A 23,882-nucleotide genomic window follows, 5' to 3' on the forward strand; every position below is an offset into this window, starting at 1 on the left:
AAAATAAAACGTCACCATATGTACGGCGTTAATGCTATAATGTAGCGCAAGCGTTACGAACATATGGGGCAAAATTCCTCAACTGCCCAGGTCAAAAAATGAATTTTCTCTAAACTTTGTTAAAATGTTACTATTATTAATAGAAGTGTAAATATACATTTTTTTTAATTTGATAAAATGTTTTTTGAGTTATGGAGTTTCAAAATTTTGATTTTTTTGAAAATATCTTTTTTTCGATTTAGTATATTGATAAGTCAAATTAATCACATTTAAAGTATAAATAGTGATTTTTAAATGAGGTTTCACGAGCTATAAGCTGGTGATGAAAAAAAGTTGTTTTCTTTCAATTTGACCTTGAACTTCAAGGTCAAATTCTTAATTTCATATCTCAAAATAGGTGTTTTTTATTTTTTTCTAACCTATCCCAATCGAAAGCTTACCTTTTTTCCTGTGAGCCATGTAAAAATCAGAATGGGACCATGGAACTTTTTGAAGAAATTAATTATAAATCATCATTTTATATGTAAAATAATGATAAATTATTATTTTTCTCAAAAATTTCCATGGTCTCTCACCAGCTTATAACTCGTGAGAACCCCTTTAAAAATCACTATTCGTACTTTAAATTTGATTAATTTTACTTATCAATATATTAAATCGAAAAAAAGATATTTTCAAAAAAATCAAAATTTTGAAACTTCATAACTCAAAAAATATTATATATTATTATATACACGTGGTTACGTTTTATTTTTTTACTCCGAATCCCTTTGAGATCTTCTATAAAACTTACGGGACATGTAAAGCACATTTGCCCTAACATTTAGTAAAATTTTGAACAAAGTCAAAGATGATGTTTTTTCAAAAACGGATTTTTAATTTTTCAAAATTTCAAAAAAAAAATGTTTTTAATTTTTTTTTTATATTAATTTTAACTTAAAATATACACTGAGAGAAAAGAGGGAACACTGCGCCTGCGGTACATTTGGAGGTTGTGTATGGCAATATAATTTTGGTTTTACTGCGTTCTCTAAGGGGCTGAGATCGCACTGCTGACTTTTTCGAGAGCGTGCTGTTGACTTGATTTGTGGGAGCGCGATAAAAGAGTCAGCAGCGCGCCCTCAGTGGCGCGTTACAAGCCAATTTCAGAGTACGCAGTTGAACCAACCTTGCATTGGCATACACAACCTCCAAATGTATTGCAGTGTTCCCTCTTTTCTCTCAGTGTACTTAAAACCAAAGAAATCCTTTTTTAAAAATCCAAAATCGGTTAATTAGAACCAAAGTTATAGCACTATAATAAAAAGACAAGAATTTTAAAAATGCCATATTTTTGGTAATTTTCAAAATTTTGAAAAAATTAGATTGTTGAACTGACGTGGAATCCACCATTTGTAGGTTGAGTTTTTTATTTTATTTTTCGTTACACCGAAAAAAATGCCTAGGACCCGTATACCAGGAATTGACTAGGTTTCCTAGTTACGAGAGGAACCCACTATAGAATCCTAATCAATGTAATAAAATTCAAGCATAGTTAAAGTGACCAGGAAAATTAGTCGATGTAATCAGGAAAAAATAGTTAAATTGGCTAGGATAATAATATTAGATTTACACTGTGTATCATAATTATTTGAAATTCTTAATCCAATTCTTATTATCCAATAAAAGAGAAAAAGTAAATATAATTAAAAAAAATAATTATTTTATTAAACATATTTATATTTTACTTTGCATTTATATACCTTGGAATTAATTTAAACTTATGAAATAAATATTTGACGCAGAGGGACGCGAACACCTGAACCTAACGAATACGCACTTTTAAAACCGGAACGATAGCCACTACACTAAACACGACTTGGTATTTTAATTTTTTAATAGACTTTCGAGTCAAAATACAACACTTAATCAGATGATGTTTTATACATTTCAAGTACACAATTTTATACACTTGTCAAAAACTATTTATTTTTAATTATTTATGACATTCAAATGAAAATAAATTTAAATACACAAATTATTGCAAAGGTAAATTTTCAAACACACTGCGCGATTAAAATAGTAAAAATTTTGTCACCACGTGCGTAAAAATTTCGACGATTTATATTGAAACCTAATCAAAAAAAGTCTGAAAGAATTGACTAATATAATGAAATAGTTTACTTTCTAAAACATGGACTATCTATATTTCCAGAGGTTCCGAGAAACCAGCAATTTTGATGTATCCCTGGTTAAAAAACCGGACAGATTTCGGACTAATCCGAAATTTGTCCGAAACAATGCGGTTTATGGTCAGGTTTTTGTCACCCGAAATTGATTCGGAAGAATCCGAACTCTATACGGTTTGTGAACAACTAGTGAAACCGGACTTGGTTTGGTGAAGTCCGAAATTAATCAGTCAATTTTAACTAGTGAATCCGGAATTAGTCCGAAACAGTCAAAAATTAGTCAGGACAATTTAGTGAATGTTAATAAAAAAATAATTATACAAGTTACACATATTAATTATTATTAATTTATGGTACATTCAACTTATTTTTCGATTTACCTATCGCAATTATATTTACATTAACTTAAAATTTCTAACGCTTGGGGATTCGAACCTACACCTATCTAACATTATAACGCACCGAAATCGAATACACTAACCACTATACCACGCTCGCATGGGAGTTCAAATTCATAATAGAATTTATAAAGTGCCACGAAAAGAAATGACAAGAAACTAACACATAGTCAGTGTTAATTTTAATATTGAAACAAGATAACTAATAATACTAGTAAATTTGTAAAAACAAATTGACTGCAAAATTAAATATTTTATTTACCATAAGTAAATACCCTGAATAAAAAGTGGGACCGATTTCGGACTAATCCGGAATTTGTCCGCAACAGTACGGTTTATTGTGGGGTTTTTCACCATGAATTAAGTTTGAAATCAATACCGTTTTTTATAACTATTGAATCGGTAATTAGTCCGGTTTAGTCTGCAGTTAGTCAGATTATATGTAACTAGTAAATGCAGAAGTAATCCGATTGGTTTAACCAGTGAATTCGCAGCTAATACGAAACAGTCTGCTTATGGACAGATTTTTGTCGCTCGGAATTTGTCCGGATAAATTCAAACTCAATGCGGTTTGTGTATAACCAGTGAATCCGGAATTAGTCCGATCTAATCCGAAGTTAGTCTGATAATACGCAACTTGCAAATATGAAATTATTAAATCCGGAATTAATCTGGTTTTTGTCAGGTTTTTGTCCTACGAAATTATAATTATAGTTTGAATTTATCTGCATTTAATACAAATTGTTTTTAATATACAAATGCAATATTATACCAAAATCATTCTGGATTATGTCTTTGAAATGGATTGTTTTGTACTGTCTGTGGATTGTATATATTTACAAATTCTTATAATAATAAGACTTATTTTCGGACTGGGGTGTTTTTTTTGATCGGATATTATTCGGATTGAGGCTGACTTTTACCGGATTCTTTGCATACAGATTTTGGATTGTTCCATACTTGTTTCGGATTAAATCTTTTAACTGGATTAAATTCGGATTATTGCGGACTGAATTCGTATTCTTCACATATTGATTTCGGATTATTTCGTATTTATTTTAGATGAGTTTTTTGACGGACATAATTTCGGATTGTTGCGTAATAATTAAGGAACATAATTCATAGACATTTAAGATTACTCCAGACGAATTTAGGATTCACAATTTCACTCGGATTGATGTTAGATTAACGCGGATCATTTTCGTACAATTATCGGACTAATCCACACTAATATACCAGCATTTAATCCGGATTAATGCGAAATTTTTACCAGGGATATAATATGATTCGGGTGGCCGTCTATTACCGAATTCTTAGCATACATATTTCGGATTGTTTCGTATTTGTTTTGGAATAGGATTTTACCACACTAATTCCGAATTAAAGCGGACTAATGTCGGATTCTTTGTGTACAGATTTCGGATTATTTCGTATTTGTTTCGGATTATGTCTTTCAATTGGATTTAATCCCAATTGTTGCAGACAATTTTTGGATTCGTTACATACAGCTTTCGGATTGTTTCGTACTTCTTTCAGAATGGGATTTTGCCACACTTAATTTCAAATTGTTGCGGACTAATACCGTATTTCGTGCTTACAGAGTTCGAATTGCTCCAGACATTTTGCGGATTAAGTATTTTTAACTAGATTAAACTCGGATTGTTGCGGACCGATTCCGTATTCTTTACATATTGATTTCGGATAATTCCGTACTTATTTCAGAAGTATTCTTCACGGGCAAATAAATTCAGATTATTGCGGACTAATTACCGACTGAATTTGTAGACATTCAGGATTACTCCGGAGTGTTTTCGGATTCAGGTTTTCGTTCGGATTGATATCAGACAAGCGCGGATCATTTTCGGACCTTATTCGTACAATTTTCGTACTAATCCGTACTAATCTGTCCGTATTTAATCCGGAATTAGTCCGAAATTTTTACCAGGGATGTAAGAACTCCATTTTATGTACAAAAAATAGACGCGAGTAATGATAAAAAATCGTTTTACGAAATCACGATAAATGACGCGAAAGATATAGAGGTAAACACTGTCAGAACAGAAGCAGACGCGTGCGCATTATGTAAATAGGCAAAATTACTAAAATCCTAGTCAATTTGACTAGGATTTGCAGGGTTGTTTTTGCCAGGCTTGAATTTGTTGAATCAACCTAGCGATCCTAACCACAGGCTTCTCACTCTTTTCTGACTTCAAAAATAGTAGGAAAAAGTAGCTTTTAGAGGTTCAAATAGTAGGAAAAAGTAGCATTTAAAAGATTAAAATAGTAGGAAAAAGTAGTAAAGTAAAAAGTGTGTAAAATTAGTTTTTTGTACTAATATGCCAAACATACACGGAGAAAAAGGAATACACGGAGAGAAATTTGAACCGTAAAAGACAGTGTCTAATTCAGAAGGTTAAAAGAGGGGGAAAGTTCACGGTAAATCTGAGTGATTTCACCGAGTTTTTCCATTCACGAATCGCAAGTGGCAGTGACAGTAACCGTCAGAGAGCGCTACATCTTGTAGAAAATTATGATGAGTTTCCATTCATCGCCTAAGACTCTGATCACACCGTGATTTTACGTTCAACCTTCTCTCCGTGTAGTTGACACATCCAGATACATGGATATCACAGCCATATTATATTGAAAAATACGGGATATCCATAGTTAAGGTTGCTGCATCCATATTCTATGGCTGGCTGTATATTGTTGGAGCAGCAAAAGATCTATGGTTGAGTGATCCATAGTAATGGAAATGGGAAACAAAAAATTGGAATCACTCAATTAATTAAATTCTATGTCACTTGAGATATTTTATACACATTTTTGTTAATTAATACACACCACTTATTGAATAACCGCATATTAACGAAATAAATTATTAACCGATGGGGGGAGACACGAACCCTAAACCTAACGCATACTAAACACTAACGCTATCCACTACACTATACACACAACTACAATATTTGAGCATATAATATACCTTATATACTCTACACATATTTCATGAAAATGAATTTACATAAAAACTAATAGACAATAACGATAATAAATAATAAACAATTATAACATTATTTATACATAATAAACTCACAACGTGATTATATAGACGTGACAGGAAACCGACGCGACGGACAAATTGAGACGACCATTTTTAAATGGATGCCATGATAATGAATTGTGCGCAACATGTATCGAAATTTTGAACTAACTATGGATCTCCCAACCAAAGTTTATATGGATGAGACAGCCATATGTGAAAATCCATAGCATGAATTGTAAGCCTAACCATGCCTATGGATGTCACATCCATATTTGATTCAACAATATAATATGGCTCCCTCATCCATTGAATATGGAATGTGCTTCCATTCTGAAAGTTGTCTCTTCCATTGAATTGGATAACACAACAATATTCTGCTCAGCAATATTTTTATGGATATCTCTTCCAGACCTTTTCTTTTCGTGTAGGAAAAATAATCTAAGTTTTCTAAATAGCAACAATAATAAGTATAAATAAGTGACACATGTTTGTAAGGGTTTTTGATGCCACTGATTATGAATATGATGTTAAATTGACAATTTGACAGTTGACAGCTGTCAACTTCTCTAAAAAGTGATCGTTTTTTATAAAAAAGTCAGTAATAAGGTTTTTGAGGTCGCTAATTACATATAAGATATCGAATTTGAATTTTAACTGTTGACAGTTGTCAAAGAAACTGTCAACTTTTCAAAATAATAAAAAATTATCGTCTTCCTTATTTTAATTTTTATAATAACAAAGAAATCAGTTTTTTCGTATTTTTACTTTTGTTTCTTTTGACTTTAAAAAATTTTTTACATCACTTCTAATCAACTTATGACTTTTTGGTTTTCACCATCTTAAAAAGCGTTTCAAACTTTATCCAAATCAACAAAAATGTAAAAAATGATTTTTTGACACGTAAGGTCTCTTTTCATAGACCAGGTCACATATAATTATTTGAATCTTTTTCTATTTCATGCTTCACTTTCGCGTACGATATTCCCGAATGTATTGTGCACTGAGCTTTAAACGACGGAAAACTGTAAATCTGTAATTAAAATATGTATATTTCAGAAAAATATTTTTCGGAAACTTATATTGAAAAAAAATTTCGACTCATAATTTCTTGAAAAAGTAGCTTTTAGTAGCATTTTACTTAAAAAAGTAGCCAAAAAGTAGCCTTTCATTAAAAAAGTAGCAAAAAGTATTAAATAGTAGAGGAGTGAGAAGCCTGTAACCATAATGATTAGGAATCCTTATTACTTTTACTAGATTAAGATTAACTATAGGGTCATAGTTAATAATACTATCGAGATTTTTTTCGGTGTACTTTAAAGTTAAGTGTTTAATGTTTAATTATCAATAAAAGTTTAAAGATAAATCGCTTTTTTATTTTGTACAGTACTTAAAAAAACTATGGCCATCTCCTCCGGACCTACCCTGATATTTTGTAAATTTTTTTCTCTTTTGTTCATATATATTGTTAAATAAAAAAAATATGTTAACAGTTTTCAAAATTCTACCGTCAAAGATGGGTGCGCAATTTTATAAACTTAATTTCATTTAAAAACAAATAATATTTGTAACCTCCAGACTGACTTGTCCACGACAATCAACTTTTTCCCACTGTGGAGTTGGCGCGCGTTTTTAATAAAAAAATTCGTTATGTACATTCTAAATTGAAAATACCAAACATTTTTTTGGGGGGCTTCAAGAAGAGACTACCGTCTACACTTTCTATGAGTTTCATTGCAATTGGAGGGGTAGAACACATAAATAATTCAAATTGTTTATAAAATAGTTATTAAAAATATGGAAACGGCTTTTGAGTTATTAATTTTTTTCTAAAATGTAATATTTTGATAATGCAAAAAATAACAAAAAATTAAAATTCCAAAAAACGGTTAAAAGTGTTTTGTGAAATACAGATTTTTATAAAAGTTTTATCATTTTAGAAAATAAATGATTTTTTTTAACACAGTTGAGCTGGTCTGACCCAATATCTCTCTCCCAAAATCTAACTCCCGACTATTTTCTCATTTTCGTATTACAATTTCCCGCTATATACAACAGTTCCACAAATGTAGTCTCGTCGCCAAATCTCTCTTCTTCTCTCGCGCTAGATTTAAAATATCGAAGGAAAATTCGCTACAACCTGTATTTGTTGATTCGGCCAATTTGACTCATCCAATCTGAGCCATGCAGGTCCATACTTCTACATGTCGTTCACAAGAAAATCCTTCGGTAACTGGTCACGCGATATAAAGTCTGCTGTATTTTCTTTACTCGGCACATGTCTCCATTCAGTATGATAAGAAGATGATTGAATCTCCGACACCCAGTTTGCTTCAAAAGTTGATAATTTATAGAATGAAGTATTTATCCAATTCAGAGTAATCATGGAATCTGATCAGAAGTACTTCTTCTTGAAATCTGTTTTCAGAGCGTCCGGTCTCGCAGCGCAAAGTTCCATTCTCGGGAGAGAGGTGACCTTAGTTTAGTTTAGTTTATTTACGGTATAATACACCTTTTTTTACATAATTAAATCTTAATTTATATAAGTAACAAAAATTAAATGATTTTATAAAATATTGATAATAAAGTTTACAATATAATCATAATAGCGCTGGGGATAACATAAAATTTAAATAATATCGCTAAATAACATTTATGAAAGGAAAAAAAATTTTTTTTTTGTTTTTAAATAAAATAAATAAAAAACGATGAAGTTCTAAAGTACAAAAGAACTCAGATTATAAAAATAAGAAAAAAGAAAATGTTTTTATTTTAGCGCAAATAGTTTAACAGTAGATACGAATTCATGTAGAGACTGACTGAAAATATCAACATCAAAAGATAATTTATTAATATAATTATAAGTTTTCAAAATAGATGATAACGATAAACTTAAACCATAATCAGTCCTATAATCAGGTACATTAAATAAATCAACAGATCGTAATGATCTCGGTAATACTTTTAATGAAATTTGATTCAATAGAACTGGACTATCGACAAGTCCGTTTAACAACTTATAAAGAAAAATTAGACCCGAGATCATACGCCTATACTCTAGGGAATCTAGATTTAAAATATCACAGATTCTCTTAAGGTAACCTGTTTCGTTCGGTATCTTAAGTTTGTACGCTATTGCACGTAGGAAACGTTTCTGAATATCCTCAATTTAATCACTTTTGTACATCAACATACGGATCCCAGATTAACCCATTAACGCCCACCAGGACGCAAAATGTACCATGATTTCACGACTCTTATTTTGTATGAAATAATTAGCTAAAAATTTTAGGAAATACCATTTCCGACGTAAAATTTATCGCTCTTTCGGAATATGAAGCTAAAATTTGTTTATAATTATCTCACAAAAATTTATAACAATTTTATTACAAAAAAACACACTTTTTTATGAAAAAAAAATTTTTCAATTATTATATTGACATGGAAAACTAAAGACTATATGGTCTCCAAAGCACAAAATATCGCGTCCTCGAACTCTCAGCTATAAAAATCCATAATTACTTTTTATTAAATTCAAGATGGCGGATATGAAAATGGCCATTTTTCTAAAATGCAAAAGGCTGAAAAAAATTTTAAGGTAATGTTTTTAAAAAGTTATTAGATTTGATTGAAAATGGTTACTCGGGGGTTTTTGGGGTCGCTGATTACGAATCTAATGTTATTTTTTTAAAATTCAAAATGGCGGATCCAATATGGCGGACATATTTTTTAAAAAGTGATTGGATTTGCTTGAAAATAGTTACTCGGGGGTTTTTGGGAACGCTGATTACGAATCTGATATCAGTTTTTCAAAATTCAAAATGGCTTATCCAATATGGCGGAAAATTTTGTAAAAAGTGATTAAATTTGCTTGAAAATGGTTACTCCGACGTTTTTGGGGTTGCTGATTACGAATCTGATATCACATTTTCAAAATTCAAAATGGCAGATCCAATATGACAGACATATTTTTTAAAAAGTGATTGGATTTGCTTAAAAATAGTTACTCGGGGGTTTTTGGGGTCGCTGATTACGAATCTGATGTTGCTTTTTCAAAATTCAGAATGTCGGATCCAATATGGCGGACAATTTTTTAAAAAGTAATTGCATTTGCTTCAAAATGGTCATTCGGCGGTTTTTGAGGATATTATTTACGAATCTGACTTCAGAACAATATTATGTTTATCCTCCACGTCCGTAAGCCGTCAACAAAATTTTAATGACGTTGCCCAGCTCTTACGACAAGGAGGTCGACGTGCAAAAAAGCTACTTTTTTAATTTTATTTTTAAAATTTTGTTTTTTTTTATTTAAAATTTTTTTTTTGTATATTTTAATATTTTTTTAAATAAATAATATGAAATTTTAATTCTGCTTTCTAAATCTGAATCAACAATAATTATGACACTTATATAATTATGACATTTTTTTATACAATGGTAAAAAGAGACTAACACAACACGTGGTTTGATTGAAAACAAGTGACGCACATATATATGCCACATTGAATGCACAATTTTTGTGTCCTTTTGTTGCACTTTGCATGATAGTGGCTATATTTTTTGAGGCAAAATAAAAAAAAAAATTTTAAATAGAATTAAAAAAAGTGTCTTTTTTGCACGTCGATCTCCTTGTGGTAAGAGCAACGATAAACCTAATATTGTTCTGATGTTAAATTCGTAATCAGCATCCTCAAAAACCCCGGAATGACCATTTTCAAGCAAATACAATTACTTTTTAAAAAATTGTCCGCCATATTGGATCCGTTATTTTGAATGTTGAAAAAGTGATATCAGATTCGTAATCAGCGACCCTAAAAACTCCCGAGTAACTATTTTCAAGCAAATCCAATCACTTTTTAAAAAATATGTCCGCCATATTGGATCCGCCATTTTTAATTTAAAAAAAGTAACATCAGATTCGTAATCAGCGACCCCAAAAACCCCCGAGTAACCATTTTCAATCAAATCTATTAACTTTTGAAAAACATTACCCGAAAATTTTTTTCGGCCTTTTGCATTTTGGAAAAATGGCCATTTTCATATCCGCCATCTTGAATTTAATAAAAAGTAATTATAGATTTTTATAGCTGAGAGTTCGAGGACGCGAAATTTTGTGCTTTGGAGACCATATTCTTTAGTTTTCCATGTCAAAATAATAATTGAAAAATTTTTTTTTCATAAAAAAGTGTGTTTTTTTGCAATAAAATTGTTATAAATTTTTTTGAGATAATTATACACAAATTTTAGCTTCTATTCAGAAAGAGCGATAAATTTTACGTCGGAAATGGTATTTCCTAAAATTATTAACTAATTATTTCATACAAAATAAGAGTCGCGAAATAATAGTCCATTTTGCGTCCTGGTGGGCGTTAATGGGTTAATGATGCATACTCAAGAAGCGGACGAACTAATGATACAAATAAAATTCTAATCGTAGAGATCTGCCAAAAATCTTTTGAAACTCTCAGAATAAACCCCAAAAATCTGGAGGCTCTCTGAGAGACATTGGTGATATGTTGCTTAAAACCAAAATTGCTACAAAATGCAACACCCAAGTCATTGACAGTCGTCACAGTCCGAAGGACAGATCCGTTCACTCTATATAAATTAGTATTACGAGCTCTACGAGAAAAAGTAATTGTAAAACACTTACTGACGTTTATTGACATATTATTAACAGAACACCATTTTACAATGGCATTTAGATCTTCTTGCAAAAGTTCAATGTCATCGTCAGAAAGTATTCTACGGTACAATTTCCAGTCATCGGCATATAAAAGAAACTTTGAATGTTTGATCACCTGGTGTATGTCATTAATATAAATCGTAAATAAATGTGCCCTAAATGTGAGCCTTGTGGTACACCAGAGATCGGAGAAAATCTCTTAGAATCAAGTGATCCTACCCTTACATACTGTGATCTGTCCTTCAGATAACTCTCAATCCACTTAATCAATACACCACTTACACCATGTGATTTTAATTTAAGAATTAACAAATTATGGTCAACCCGATCAAATGCTTTTGCAAAATCCGTATACACCGAGTCAACTTGATGCCCTGATTCCATACACTGTGCAAGGAACTGCCTGTATTCCAGGAGATTAGTAACAGTTGATCTATTAGGCCTAAAACCATGTTGCTCATCAATTAAAACATGTTTAAAAGAAGTTTGCAAATGATCAGCAATAATGTTATAAATAATTTTTGACATGACATTCAAAATTGATATTGGTCTATAGTTCCCTACACAATGATGGGGACCAGACTTATGTAAAGGAATGACCGTAGCCACCTTCCAGCATTCAGGAAAGTATCTCCTTCTTAACGATTGATTATAAAGCAATGCTACAGGTTCTGATAAAACAGGGGCACATTCAACAAAAAAACGAGGAGGTAAACCATCTGACCCAGCACCTTTATTTTTATCAAGATTAATAATTTTTTGAAATATTATTTGTGGAGTAACCATAATATAAGATAAATCAACATCTAACGGATTAATAATTGTGGATTCAGGTGCGTTACTCGTTGAATGAACCGAATTAAAATAATCAGCAAATGTATCTGCAATTTTAATTCCTTCGTGTATTTCGTTATCATTATGAAGCAAATATTTCAGTACAATTAATCCACTGTTTCTACTTTTATTTATATAACGCCAGAAGGTGCCAATATCATCCCAAATTTTATTCTCAATGCTATCAATATATTCGGTGCGAAGAGCACTACTCAAGACATTACACTGCGATCTTAGAGAACTAAAAGCCTCATAACTTTGTAGAGTTTGATTCTGTTTAAATAATTTTTCAGAAATTTTTTTCTGATGAATAAGTTGTTTTAAATCGCGATTGTACCATCTGGGATATGTAGTTGAAAATACTTTCTTTTTAGGAACATACTTTTGAACAATAAAATTTAAATGATAATAAAGACGATCTATAGAAATTTCGACGTTTGAGTCAGAAAATTCTGAATACCAATTAACTTCACCCAAATATTCACAGATTGCTTGGTAATTCGCATTTTCAAAATCCAAAGCATAAATACTATTTTCTGAGAGAGGCGCATTGTCCCCAATATTTGTTTGTATACTAAGAGGTGGGTGATGTGCATCACAGCGGACTAAAGGATCAATCGAGAGTTGACTATTAACACATTTCATATTTGTAAAAACTAAATCCAATATATTTCCGCTTGTATTTATCTTTCCGCTTGATTAACTTGTTTAAAATTTAAGAAACCAAATTCACTCGAGATTAATTCTCCAGCCCTCCGAAATACATTTTTATTGCTAGAGTTAATGTCCATAGAAACACCCATATCATCGTTATGCCAGGAAATACCAGGTAAATTGTAATCTACTGCAATTATAACATCAATGCTCGGAGACTCTTGAATTATTGCATTTACTGTGTTTACATGTTCTTGATAAATATGATACGGAGATGATGGTGGAATGTAAACAGAACCTATGATATAATTTTGGTGATTAAATGTGACTTTAACAAGTAATTGTTCAATCATGTTATTCGCTATAAACAATTCCTGACAATTAAACTTTTGATTAACAGCTATGAAAACCCCTCCACCTCTCTCATGAATACTTGAGTTTACATTTCTGTCCCTCCGAAAAATATTATAATTAACAAGATCCAACTCAACATTTGTTATATGTGGATGCAACCAAGTTTCAGTTAAAATTATTATGTCTCAAAATTGAGCTAATAAGTTTACCGCATTACAAAAATCCTTAAATTTAGTACGCAATCCGCGAAAATTTTGATAATAACCAGAGATACCGTTAATTGATGACATACTTAAGTTCGATGAGATCCCACTCGATTTCAGTTTTTTGGTTTAGTCGCAGGCTTAACGTCCACAATCTTCGGTATTCCGTTGAAAAATCAAATAGTTTTATTCTTCTTACCACTGCTGTGAAGGTCATGAAGCTCTGCTTTTATTTTTTTGAAATAGGCGAGTTGCATCGACGTTTAATCACCGTGAAATACAACTGGACCATTGTATTTGGATTTGCTTTTAAGAAATTTGATGGCAGAGTTTGAGTCATTAAAACCAACTATAATCGGAAGGGAAGATGCATCTGACTTCTTCCCCACTCTGTAGATTTTTAAGCCTTCCAGTGACGTGTTCAATTTTTCAAAAATAGAGAAAAGTTCTTTTCTATCGTCGGAAATTCTTTTCTCTGTAGTGTCAGCGAGCGATTCTTGTATTCCATAAAAAATAACATTCTTCGATCTATTTTGACGTTCGAAATTCAACTAAAACATCGTTTGTTTCACCGACAGTATGTACATTCTCTAAATCTGATAAAGCTGACTCGACATTGTCAAGTCTATTTTTAATAGTAACGACTGAGTCCTCCGTCACTCTTTGTAGATCAGAAATCCTATCTAATTTATCTGATAACTTTTTTATAGAATTTTCGAGGTCAAGTTTGTTGTCTGCTAACTGCATTTTAATTTCATCGGAGTTTTCTCTTAACAATTACATTGGGTGAAGTTGATTTTGAAGAAGAGCAGAAAAATTACAATTTGCATGGGGTCTTCGGATTATTCTGTAATTTGGTGAAGTTGTTATATTTGATAACAAAAATAAGTGTACCAAAGGATTTTTAAAAATTTTCAAAATTGTAAAAGTTACGCCATTTTGAATTTTTTTATAAGATTTTTTTCAAATGTGAATATTTCCGAAACAATTTAACGGATTTTAATAAAATTTAAATATGTTATAGTTAAAATCATGTCCTTTCAGAATTTTTCAAAAGAAAAAAAAATTTTTGTTTTTTCCAAAAAAAAGTAAAAAAAAATTTTTTGAATCGATTTATTAAGCACGGGACCGATTTTTGAGTATTTTTTGATATATAATAAAATATTCCTTATAATTTCACCTTTCATTTACAAAAAAGAAAACGATGGAGATTTTAATAGTTTTCGAGATATTGCAATTTTTGTGGAAGCGCGACCACGTTTCAGTGCCAGCGCAGTATCTTTTACCCGGGACACCTCACAGTGGGATTTTTTACACTTTACTCTTCAAAATTGTCTAGAGCCTTCAAATTTTATTGGATTTTGATGTTCTTGGTCTTAAATAAAAGAGGATAAAATTTCTAAGAGATCTCTTTAAACTGATTTTTGAATTTTTAATTGTTTATTTATTTTTTTGTTACTCAAAGTTAACAATTTAAAATATTTTTGTATAAAATACTGTTTATTTTTTATTTTTCCATTGCACAAGATCGAAATCAATTTAAATTGGTCTAGTCTGACCACCTGGCAAATAATAATGCATAATACAGTTTATTTAAATTGTTAAAAAAACAATTTAAATTAACAAATAGATAACTTTGGTCTTCTTTTTTTAAAATTGTTTTTTTGTAGACAAATTTATGTTTATTTAAGTAATGTATGTCTATTTTGTAAGAAAATGATTTGAAAGTTAACAATTATCATTGTTATTAATAATTATATAACCATCAATAATCTATTTTCTTTTGCATTTATAAACATTTCCAGCATTTTTTATACTTTAAATATTTATATCATATGTACATTCTTTCAAAAACTTAAAAAATTTATTAGCTCAAACAATTACATTTGTTATAAAGAAATTATTAACTTTATAAACAAATAAATGGCTTATTTCTGCAAAAAAATAGAACCTTTTTGAACGAATTTAAGGTATTTGTCGCGCGACTGGTCACTGTCAAAAGTTTGTATCCGTTGACTGTACTTATGAAACGATTATGAATGCGAGTTTCCGAAAAACTTTTGCCGACGTACAGTTTGACACACAGATGTTTTCAAAGTATATTCATAACCTCTCGCATGCAAAACGATCGTGGCAACGTCGCAAGTTTGGCGTATGGCCGTCTTTAAAATTTCGCGCCAAAAGTAGCAGACAAGCTGTAGTATTTAACAAGCGCTATTGCCACGTTTACAAATTCACCTGTCATTTACAGCAGGGATGGGTACGTAACATACTTCATGTATGTTACCCGGGTTTGTTACGTATGTTACGCATGTATGTAACTCGTTTGGTTTGCTACCCTACGTATGTTACATTTTATGACGTCAGTCAGAAGTAAACATAACCTCAATTTTTCTGGTTGTCGCCAATCCGGCACTTGGCCTTGTTTATTATTATTCTTTTAATTAATCATAAGTCCTGGAAATTATTGTTTTAAAAATGAAACGAGGTGGAAGGCCTCTTAATAAACCCTTTTTTCAACAACTTAGTTTTACTCCTACCAAATTAGAAAACGGGAGAGTAGGAAAGTAGTTTGGATTTAAAGTATTAATAAATTTTTTTAAAAAATAGGACTCCACAACCGTAAATGGAATGTTGCATCCAAAAAAAAACATTCCCAGACTAAAGTCTTCTTTTGATAATTCCATTTTAGATTGTTTTCCTGTTCCTAAAAATATAAAAAATCCGTTACTTAATTTATACGTTTATAAGACTTTCTACAGGATCAAATATCTATTACATTAAATTTTTATAACTTAATTTATTGAATCCAAAATCATTCTACTGGAAATTTATATACTTTATACATGTAACTATAAATTATTAATTTTATAATTATTTTACAAAAGTGAGGTTATGACGCACCTTTGATGTTTGCTACGTTTGCGACAATTTGTTACGTATGTTACTCATTTATGTAACATACGTAGAAAACCTCGAGTTTGTTACATTTACCCATCCCTGATTTACAGTAAATGTTAAAATAATTTTTCAAGTTTGATGTTAAATATCTTTTAAAAAAGACGGTGAAAAATATTTATTTTTTTATAAAAGTTAATTTTGGTTCAATAAATAAAACTTTAGTTTTTCTAAAAAATCTGTCGATTAGTATAAGTGCAAAAATTAAAAATCTGTGGTTTTCATATGGTTTTCCTATACCGTACATGTTAAAAACCGAAACTTTGGTTTCATTTTTTAAGACTTACAGACGGTCAATTTTATTTTAATAGGCCTTATTTTGTAGATAAATATCCAAAGAATAATTATGTGAAATTTAAAAAAATTCTGTCGAAAACGAATTTACGCGACAAATACCTTAACATTTTAAAGCTCTATACTTACCCGTGTAGAAATTACCCTACTAGGGCCCTAGTAAGGAATGAAACGCCGCGCCCGATCAGGCCCAGATCAGGGCGACAAGAAAATGTAGATTTCCAGATCAGGGCCACATCGGGCGCGGCGTTTCATTCCCTAATAGGTCGGCCCTATCCGGCCCTGATCAGGGCCCCAGCGAAATTTCTACACGGGTATATATCGATAACTTTTGAGTATTGTTAATATCAATGATAATCATAAACTTTAAAATCATTTTTTTACAACGTAGACATGAATTACTTAAATAAACATAAATTTGTCTAAAACAACAATTTTTTTAAAAAGACCAATATTATCTATTAGTTAATGAAAATTGTTTTAAAATCAATAAGTACATTTTTTAAGTTTTTGAAAGAATGTACATATGATATAAACATTTTAAGTTTAAAAATGCTGGAAATGTTTATAAATGCAAAAGAAAATAGATTATTGGTTATATAATTATTAATAACAATGATAATTGTTAACTTTCAAATAATTTTTTTACAAAATAGGCATACATTACTTAAATAAACATAAATTTGTCTACAAAAAAACAATTTAAAAAAAAAGACCAAAGTTATCTATTTGTTAATTTAAATTGTTTTTTTTAACAATTTAAATAAACTGTATTATACATTATTATTTGCCAGGTGGTCAGACTAGACCAATTTAAATTGATTTCGATCTTGTGCAATGGAAAAATAAAAAATAAACAGTATTTTATACAAAAATATTTTAAATTGTTAACTTTGAGTAACAAAAAAATAAATAAACAATTTAAAATTCAAAAATCAGTTTAAAGAGATCTCTTAGAAATTTTATCCTCTTTCATTTAAGACCAAGAACATCAAAATCCAATAAAATTTGTAGGTTCTAGACAATTTTGAAGAGTAAAGTGTAAAAAATCCCACTGTGAGGCGTCCCGGGTAAAAGATACTGCGCTGGCACTGAAACGCGGTCACGCTTCCACAAAAATTGCAATATCTCGAAAACTATCAAAGTCTCCATTGTTTTCTTTTTTGTAAATGAAAGGTGAAATTATAAGGAATATTTTATTATATATCAAAAAATACTCAAAAATCGGTCCCGTGCTTAATAAATCGATTCAAAAAATTTTTTTTTTACTTTTTTTTTGAAAAAAACAAAAATTTTTTTTTCTTTTGAAAAATTCTGAAAGGACATGATTTTAACTATAACATATTTAAATTTTATTAAAATCCGTTAAATTGTTTCGGAAATATTTACATTTGAAAAAAATCTTATAAAAAAATTCATAATGGCGTAACTTTTACAATTTTGAAAATTTTTAAAAATCCTTTGGTACACTTATTTTTGTTATCAAATATAACAACTTCACCAAATTACAGAATAATCCGAAGACCCCATGCAAATTGTAATTTTTCTGACGGAGTCTTACCCAGCAACATTTAGAAATTACTCCTTTTGAGTTTGTTTTATAGAGAGAAGCACATTTATTATGATACAAAATTCCACAACCTGTACATGTGATCCCTGTGCGAGGTTTACCACCGCAATGAGAGCATGAGAGATCCGCAGTAGTCTCGAGCGATAACAAATTCGAATCCGTCATGGTGGGAGATATCAGCTGATACTCTTGGCAGAGAGCAATGTTTGCGATTCTGATCGTATACCGCAAGATCAAAAAAACTGTCAATAACACGAATAATCCAAAACCAGATTCAAAATGTAACAATTATAGAAACAGGATATGCACCACAAAAATACAAATGTAAATTAAAGATATTGTGTCAAAAATTCCAGATAAACACTGTATTGGGTGCAAATTTGCAGTCTTTGGATGATGTTATTAAAATAGATAGTAGTTATGTCCAAGAATCAGCACTAAATTCACAAATAAGCAATACTTTGTTGATAATAAAGTGAATAATTATTAGCAAACACTTAGAAAATGTTACCACAACAGGTAGTGCACAATATAAGTAAATAATCCTTAGAAAAGTGACACCAAATCACAAAAACTGGGAGAGATTACTACACCACTATATACTTCCAGCGCCATTTTTTATATGGAGCTACCCTTGATTTCGAACATAATAATATAGAGAAATGTTCATTTTCATCCGATGATCGTATGTAGATGCAAGCACCATATGCCTTTTGACTTACATCTGCGAACCCATGCAGCTGATAATCCGTCATCTTAGCAATCTTGACTAATCTCAGAATACTCTAATCTGCTAACAAATTTAGTTGATTTCTATATTCATTCCATGATGATTCCGCAGGTAAAGGATCATTCCAATTAATATTTAGTTTCCATAAATTTTGCATCTGAATCTTCGAGAAAATAACGATTGGTGAAATGATCCCAAGTGGATCATATAATTGAGCAACTTGATATAAAATTGCTATTTTTGTCATGATTTTCGTATCAGTACCAGTGCTCAAATCGTCCACATAGAAATCATTCTCCAAGACGGATGATGCCCTTGGAAAGAAGATGCTTTTGTCATCTGACAGCCGTTTTAAACATCGGGTAGATAGAAAAGGAGCAGCAGATGTTCCATATATTTAGATGATAACAGTATCCTTTGATACTGTCTATCATCAGGATAGGGAGGTCGGGTCTGAGTTAGTTACCTTTTAGTACCAACTAGAAAGTCAATTTGAATCCCTTTCTATATTAAAACGTGGAAGGAAACAAGATGCGGGAGGCTTTGCCCGCCTCCGTTGTGGTTTCTTTTCTACGCATCTTAAAAAAGTCTTTTATACAAAACGAGTATGTAATCCCCGCTTTCTCGGCGCGTTTTTGAGACGCAAAGTATGCCTTTACTTCAAGCAGCAGTTTTACGGTCCTAGGACGGTAAAGACTACTTTCTCGTCCTAGGACCGTAAAACTACTACTTGAAGCAAAGCTATGCTTTACCTCTCAAAACGCACCGAGTAAGCTCGGATTACATTCTCGTTTTGTATAAAATGTCGTGTGTACCTCGGACGCACGCATTTCTCGTCCTCGTTGCACAATGTACTATTTTGTGGTTTTCTCCATTAAATCGACCCATTCCGCCAATTTCACTATATTTTTTGTTATAAAGTACGTAAGTGTACGCAGTTCCAAGTAAATCCGAGAGTTAGGATTTTCGGAAGTACACCTCCCTATTCGAGCATAATTTATCGTTTTGAACAACAGAGAATCCAGAATTTTTTTTTAATTTTGTCAGATTGGTGTAAATTTATTAGTTATGACTTTTTCAAGATATGAACAATAAAATTTTAAAAATATAATGCTAGTTTTAATTTATTTTCTTTTAAATCATATTAATAGGTGTAGAGTACGTTTACTAAGTGTGGAAATGGAGGGCACATTTGGTCGCATTTATAAAGGCAGCTATCATGAAGAAGGTGCAATAACACCAAAAGATGTACTGGTAAAAACAGCTGCTGAACACGCTTCACCATCACAGGTATGAGGTTTAAAATTTCTGAAGTTAGACAATAACTTTTCCATAACACCTTTTGTCAAAACCTCGACTTAAAAGTAGTTTTTATATCATAGTATGACTTAAAATCGGGGAAATCTACTTTTAAGCACGGGTTGATCCCCACCAACAATCTTACTCAATAGTGTTGCCAACTTATTTATCCTTTAGTTTCTGTCGATGTCACTATTGTTTGCATTTACCGCGTTCGACGTCATATTTACATAATTCTTTAGTAATATGTATAAAAAAATGGATAAATAAAATAGTTGATTTTAAAAAGTGGAACACATGAATTTCTTCTTTCTAGGGTGCGTTCCAAATTCCACCCGAGTGAGTCCGTTGAGTAAATCTAAAAAAGAACATTTTTTTTGTTTTCTAACCTGATGCTAAATTGTTTTTAAGTTTAAAAAAATTTATTACATTTTAAAATTAAATTAATGAATAAATAAATTGATTATCCATAGTAAATCGCTTTATTAATATATTTTTATGATTAAAAAGATTAGATTTTGTTCATAAATTTTGAAAAGGGCTCACTTTTTTTTACTATTTTATACAATAGGGCTCTCCAAGCACCTTTAAAACTTCTGACTTATGAATTAGTATGTCAGTTATAAGGGCTAGATCGCCGAGCTCAGCCCCCTATTTCCCAGCTTCCCACCTCATCAACAAACAGTTCGCTAGTCCGACGACCGCTAGTTTGACGCTTGAGTGTATTTAAAAATTAATTTAAATGAGTATTTTCTAGACTACTGTGATCAAACTAAGTCAAACTGTGATCAAACTATCTCTGTAAAAAGATTTTTTATAAAAGATGCATGTATTTCACAATATCACAAAAAATGTGTTTATCTAGATCAAAAGGCCCAAGAATTATACAAATAAAATCCAGTCAACTCTTTTAGAAATACGATCACATTGATTTAATATCTTTACACTTTATAGTTTTTGAAATTTTGTTCTCCAGTGACATGAATAGTTACTTATTGTTGCATTATAACTAAATATTTACTAAACAATGAGAGAACCACAAAATTGTTTGAAAACCTCCTAGGGTCTAAACTCTAAATAGATTCAAAGTTATGTGAACAAATTTATTTTCAAAATTCGTAGGTAAAAAAACTTTTATTATATTCTTATATATAATTCTTCTTTGTGTGAAAAAATTCATTCAAAAATTAGTAACCATTACTCACCACTATATGAGTGACTTTGTATTTTAATTATAACACCCTATCAGAATATAATAAAATGTGAATTATTTTTAATAAAAGAAATTTTAAAGATGTTGTTTAGATGAATTTATATTTCAGGTAACTGTTTTGTTACGAGAAGGTCTAACATTTTATAGAATCAACCACTCTGCACTCTTAACAATTTTGGGAGTGTCAATTGAAGAGAGTGGAGCACCTTTTCTTCTTTATCCTTATACCGGCTATAAGAATATGAAAAGGTTTTTATTAAGGTGTAAACTAAGTAGCGAAGGACCTCCAAGAGCTCTTACGACACAGGAAGTCGTAGAAATGGCCCTTCAAGCTTCAAAAGGAGTCCAGTATCTTCACAAAAAGAAGTTTATACATAAAGATATTGCAGCTAGAAATTGCGTGTAAGTTTATAATAAAAGTTTTTATAAAATTGTCTCATGTATATGGGGCATTCTCTGAAAAACGGACACCCCCTTCTGCCCAGAAAGGGTTTAAAAATAAAAGACTATTCTTTTTAAAAAATTACAGCTTAGGATATGTAGTTACATTTGCCACATGGTTTTCTTTAATTAAAAATTGTTATTAGACAGTATAGCGCTGTAAATAAATAAATTCTAACAAAAGAAAGAATAACTTGTTTCAGAATTTTCAAATTTGACCGGATTCGCTTAAAAATATATTCAGCTTCCATTGAGGATGCTTCAGAATTTTGGTTTTTTTGTTGATTGTATTTTCAATATTTAATTCTGAGGATTCAATGTCTAGTAGTTTTGAAATATATCTCGTCAACAATTACGTCGCTTTTTGTTATGTCATAATTCATATTGTGTTTTATCATTGGGCAACGCTTTAGTTGGTAATATATTAGTTATATAAGTGTCTGTTAAAATTGCCTCAACCCAAAAAGACTTGGGTAAATGTGAATTAAATAAGAATGAATTCTTTCCGCGACACCATTTCGTTGTGTGGTATGAGTCACGGTTAAGTGATAACTGATCCCTGTTTCTTAACAAAAGTCTTTAAATTGTTTGGATAAATATTTTCTCCCATTGTCACAGTAAAGTTTAAAAATCTTAGAATTAAATTGTGCTTCACATTTAGGAACAAAATCTTTAAATGCTTCAAAAACATCAGACTTTTGTGTCAATAAATAGGTCACAGTACAATGTGTGTATTCGTCAATGGAATTAACAAAATAATTTTTATTATCAATGGTACTCGGAGTAATGGGACCACACACATCATACACAAGTTTCACAAGGTGTATCTGTCGGGTTTAAATTACTAATGTGAGATTACAAATAAATTGCATTTTTTAATTTGACAAAATTTACTAGATTTAATATGGCCTAAAAAATTTACTTTAAATAATCCATTTGTAGATTTGCCAGTTATGATGATTTCATCTTGGTTCAGCACTTTTTCTCCGTCGGCATAAAAAATAATCTTCATTACATTTTCTCGAATTTTACACACTGAGAACAAATTGTATTGGATTTTCGGCCTGTAGAGTACGTTCTACAATTTTCCAGTGTATCCTTGTTTGGTCGATATTTTGATTGAGCCTATTCTTGTTCCATTAATTACTGTGCCACTTTTAGCCAATTTTATTTGTGGATCTATTATTTCATAACTTTCAAATACATCACAACGATTAATTATGTAATGGGTTGCTCCAGAATCTAATATAAAAGCGATTTCATTTTTGTCTTGATTAGACTGTGAAGTAGAAGAACTACTGAACATAAAGGCAGAACCAGTTTCATAAATTGTTTGTGCAGTAGGAGTATTTTGATTTTGATTCATCCTCTTGAAATAATAGTGTTTTAAAGTGACACTATAAAGTGTCTTCTTATTGAATTTTACTCCAATAAGAAATTAATTTCGTATATTTGATTAATAATCGATTTATTTAGTGTTCACATAAAAATTTTACATTTTTTATTTATACATAAAAGTTATGACAAAAATTGTTTTTGGGAAAGATTATAGAATTACGTGCGAATCGTAATACAGTTTTTTAGCTAATGAACAAGTAGAAAACCTTTGTGCTCCAAGAGCTCCACTTAAGGAGGAGTTTTCGTCGCAGAAGGGATAAAATAAACAAAATTCTATTGAAGAATCGATGATTCTTTGTTCCATCAAAAGTGAGGTTTCATTATCAGCCTTCTAAGAAAATAAACTTTAAACAAAATCGTCACATACTAATTTCGAAGAACGAAGCACGATACTTTTAAAACAGATTATTTTGAAAGAATCAAAATACACTCCGCCTGCCAAGGCAGAGCGACGCATGGAGGGGGAATTTCTCTCTCAGCCTCTTGCTCGCGAGCCACACATTTTTGCAGGCCTGATATAAAGAATTAAACATCAAATAGTAAAAAGTTTCTTACACGGAGAAAAATGGTGCTGAGTTTCTAGTAAAAGTTCCTATGGAATAGTAATAATTCTACTTTTATATTAACCCTAGAAGGAGT

The 23,882-nt window shown here is 30.8% G+C and overlaps 1 protein-coding gene across 1 annotated transcript in view; it reads left to right on the top strand.

Annotated features, from left to right (window-relative positions):
- LOC122499893 (tyrosine-protein kinase Drl-like) overlaps nt 1–23,882 on the top strand; it is a 206,869-nt gene that overhangs the window by 153,121 nt on the left and 29,866 nt on the right. Inside the window, exons 5-6 of the mRNA XM_043608469.1 lie at nt 20,044–20,182; nt 21,514–21,806. Coding sequence (XP_043464404.1) covers nt 20,044–20,182; nt 21,514–21,806 — 432 coding nt within the window. The remainder of the gene's footprint in view (nt 1–20,043; nt 20,183–21,513; nt 21,807–23,882) is intronic.

The sequence above is a fragment of the Leptopilina heterotoma genome, unplaced genomic scaffold (genome assembly GCF_015476425.1).
Source record: "Leptopilina heterotoma isolate Lh14 unplaced genomic scaffold, ASM1547642v1 Lhet_178, whole genome shotgun sequence".
NCBI lineage: Eukaryota > Metazoa > Arthropoda > Insecta > Hymenoptera > Figitidae > Leptopilina > Leptopilina heterotoma.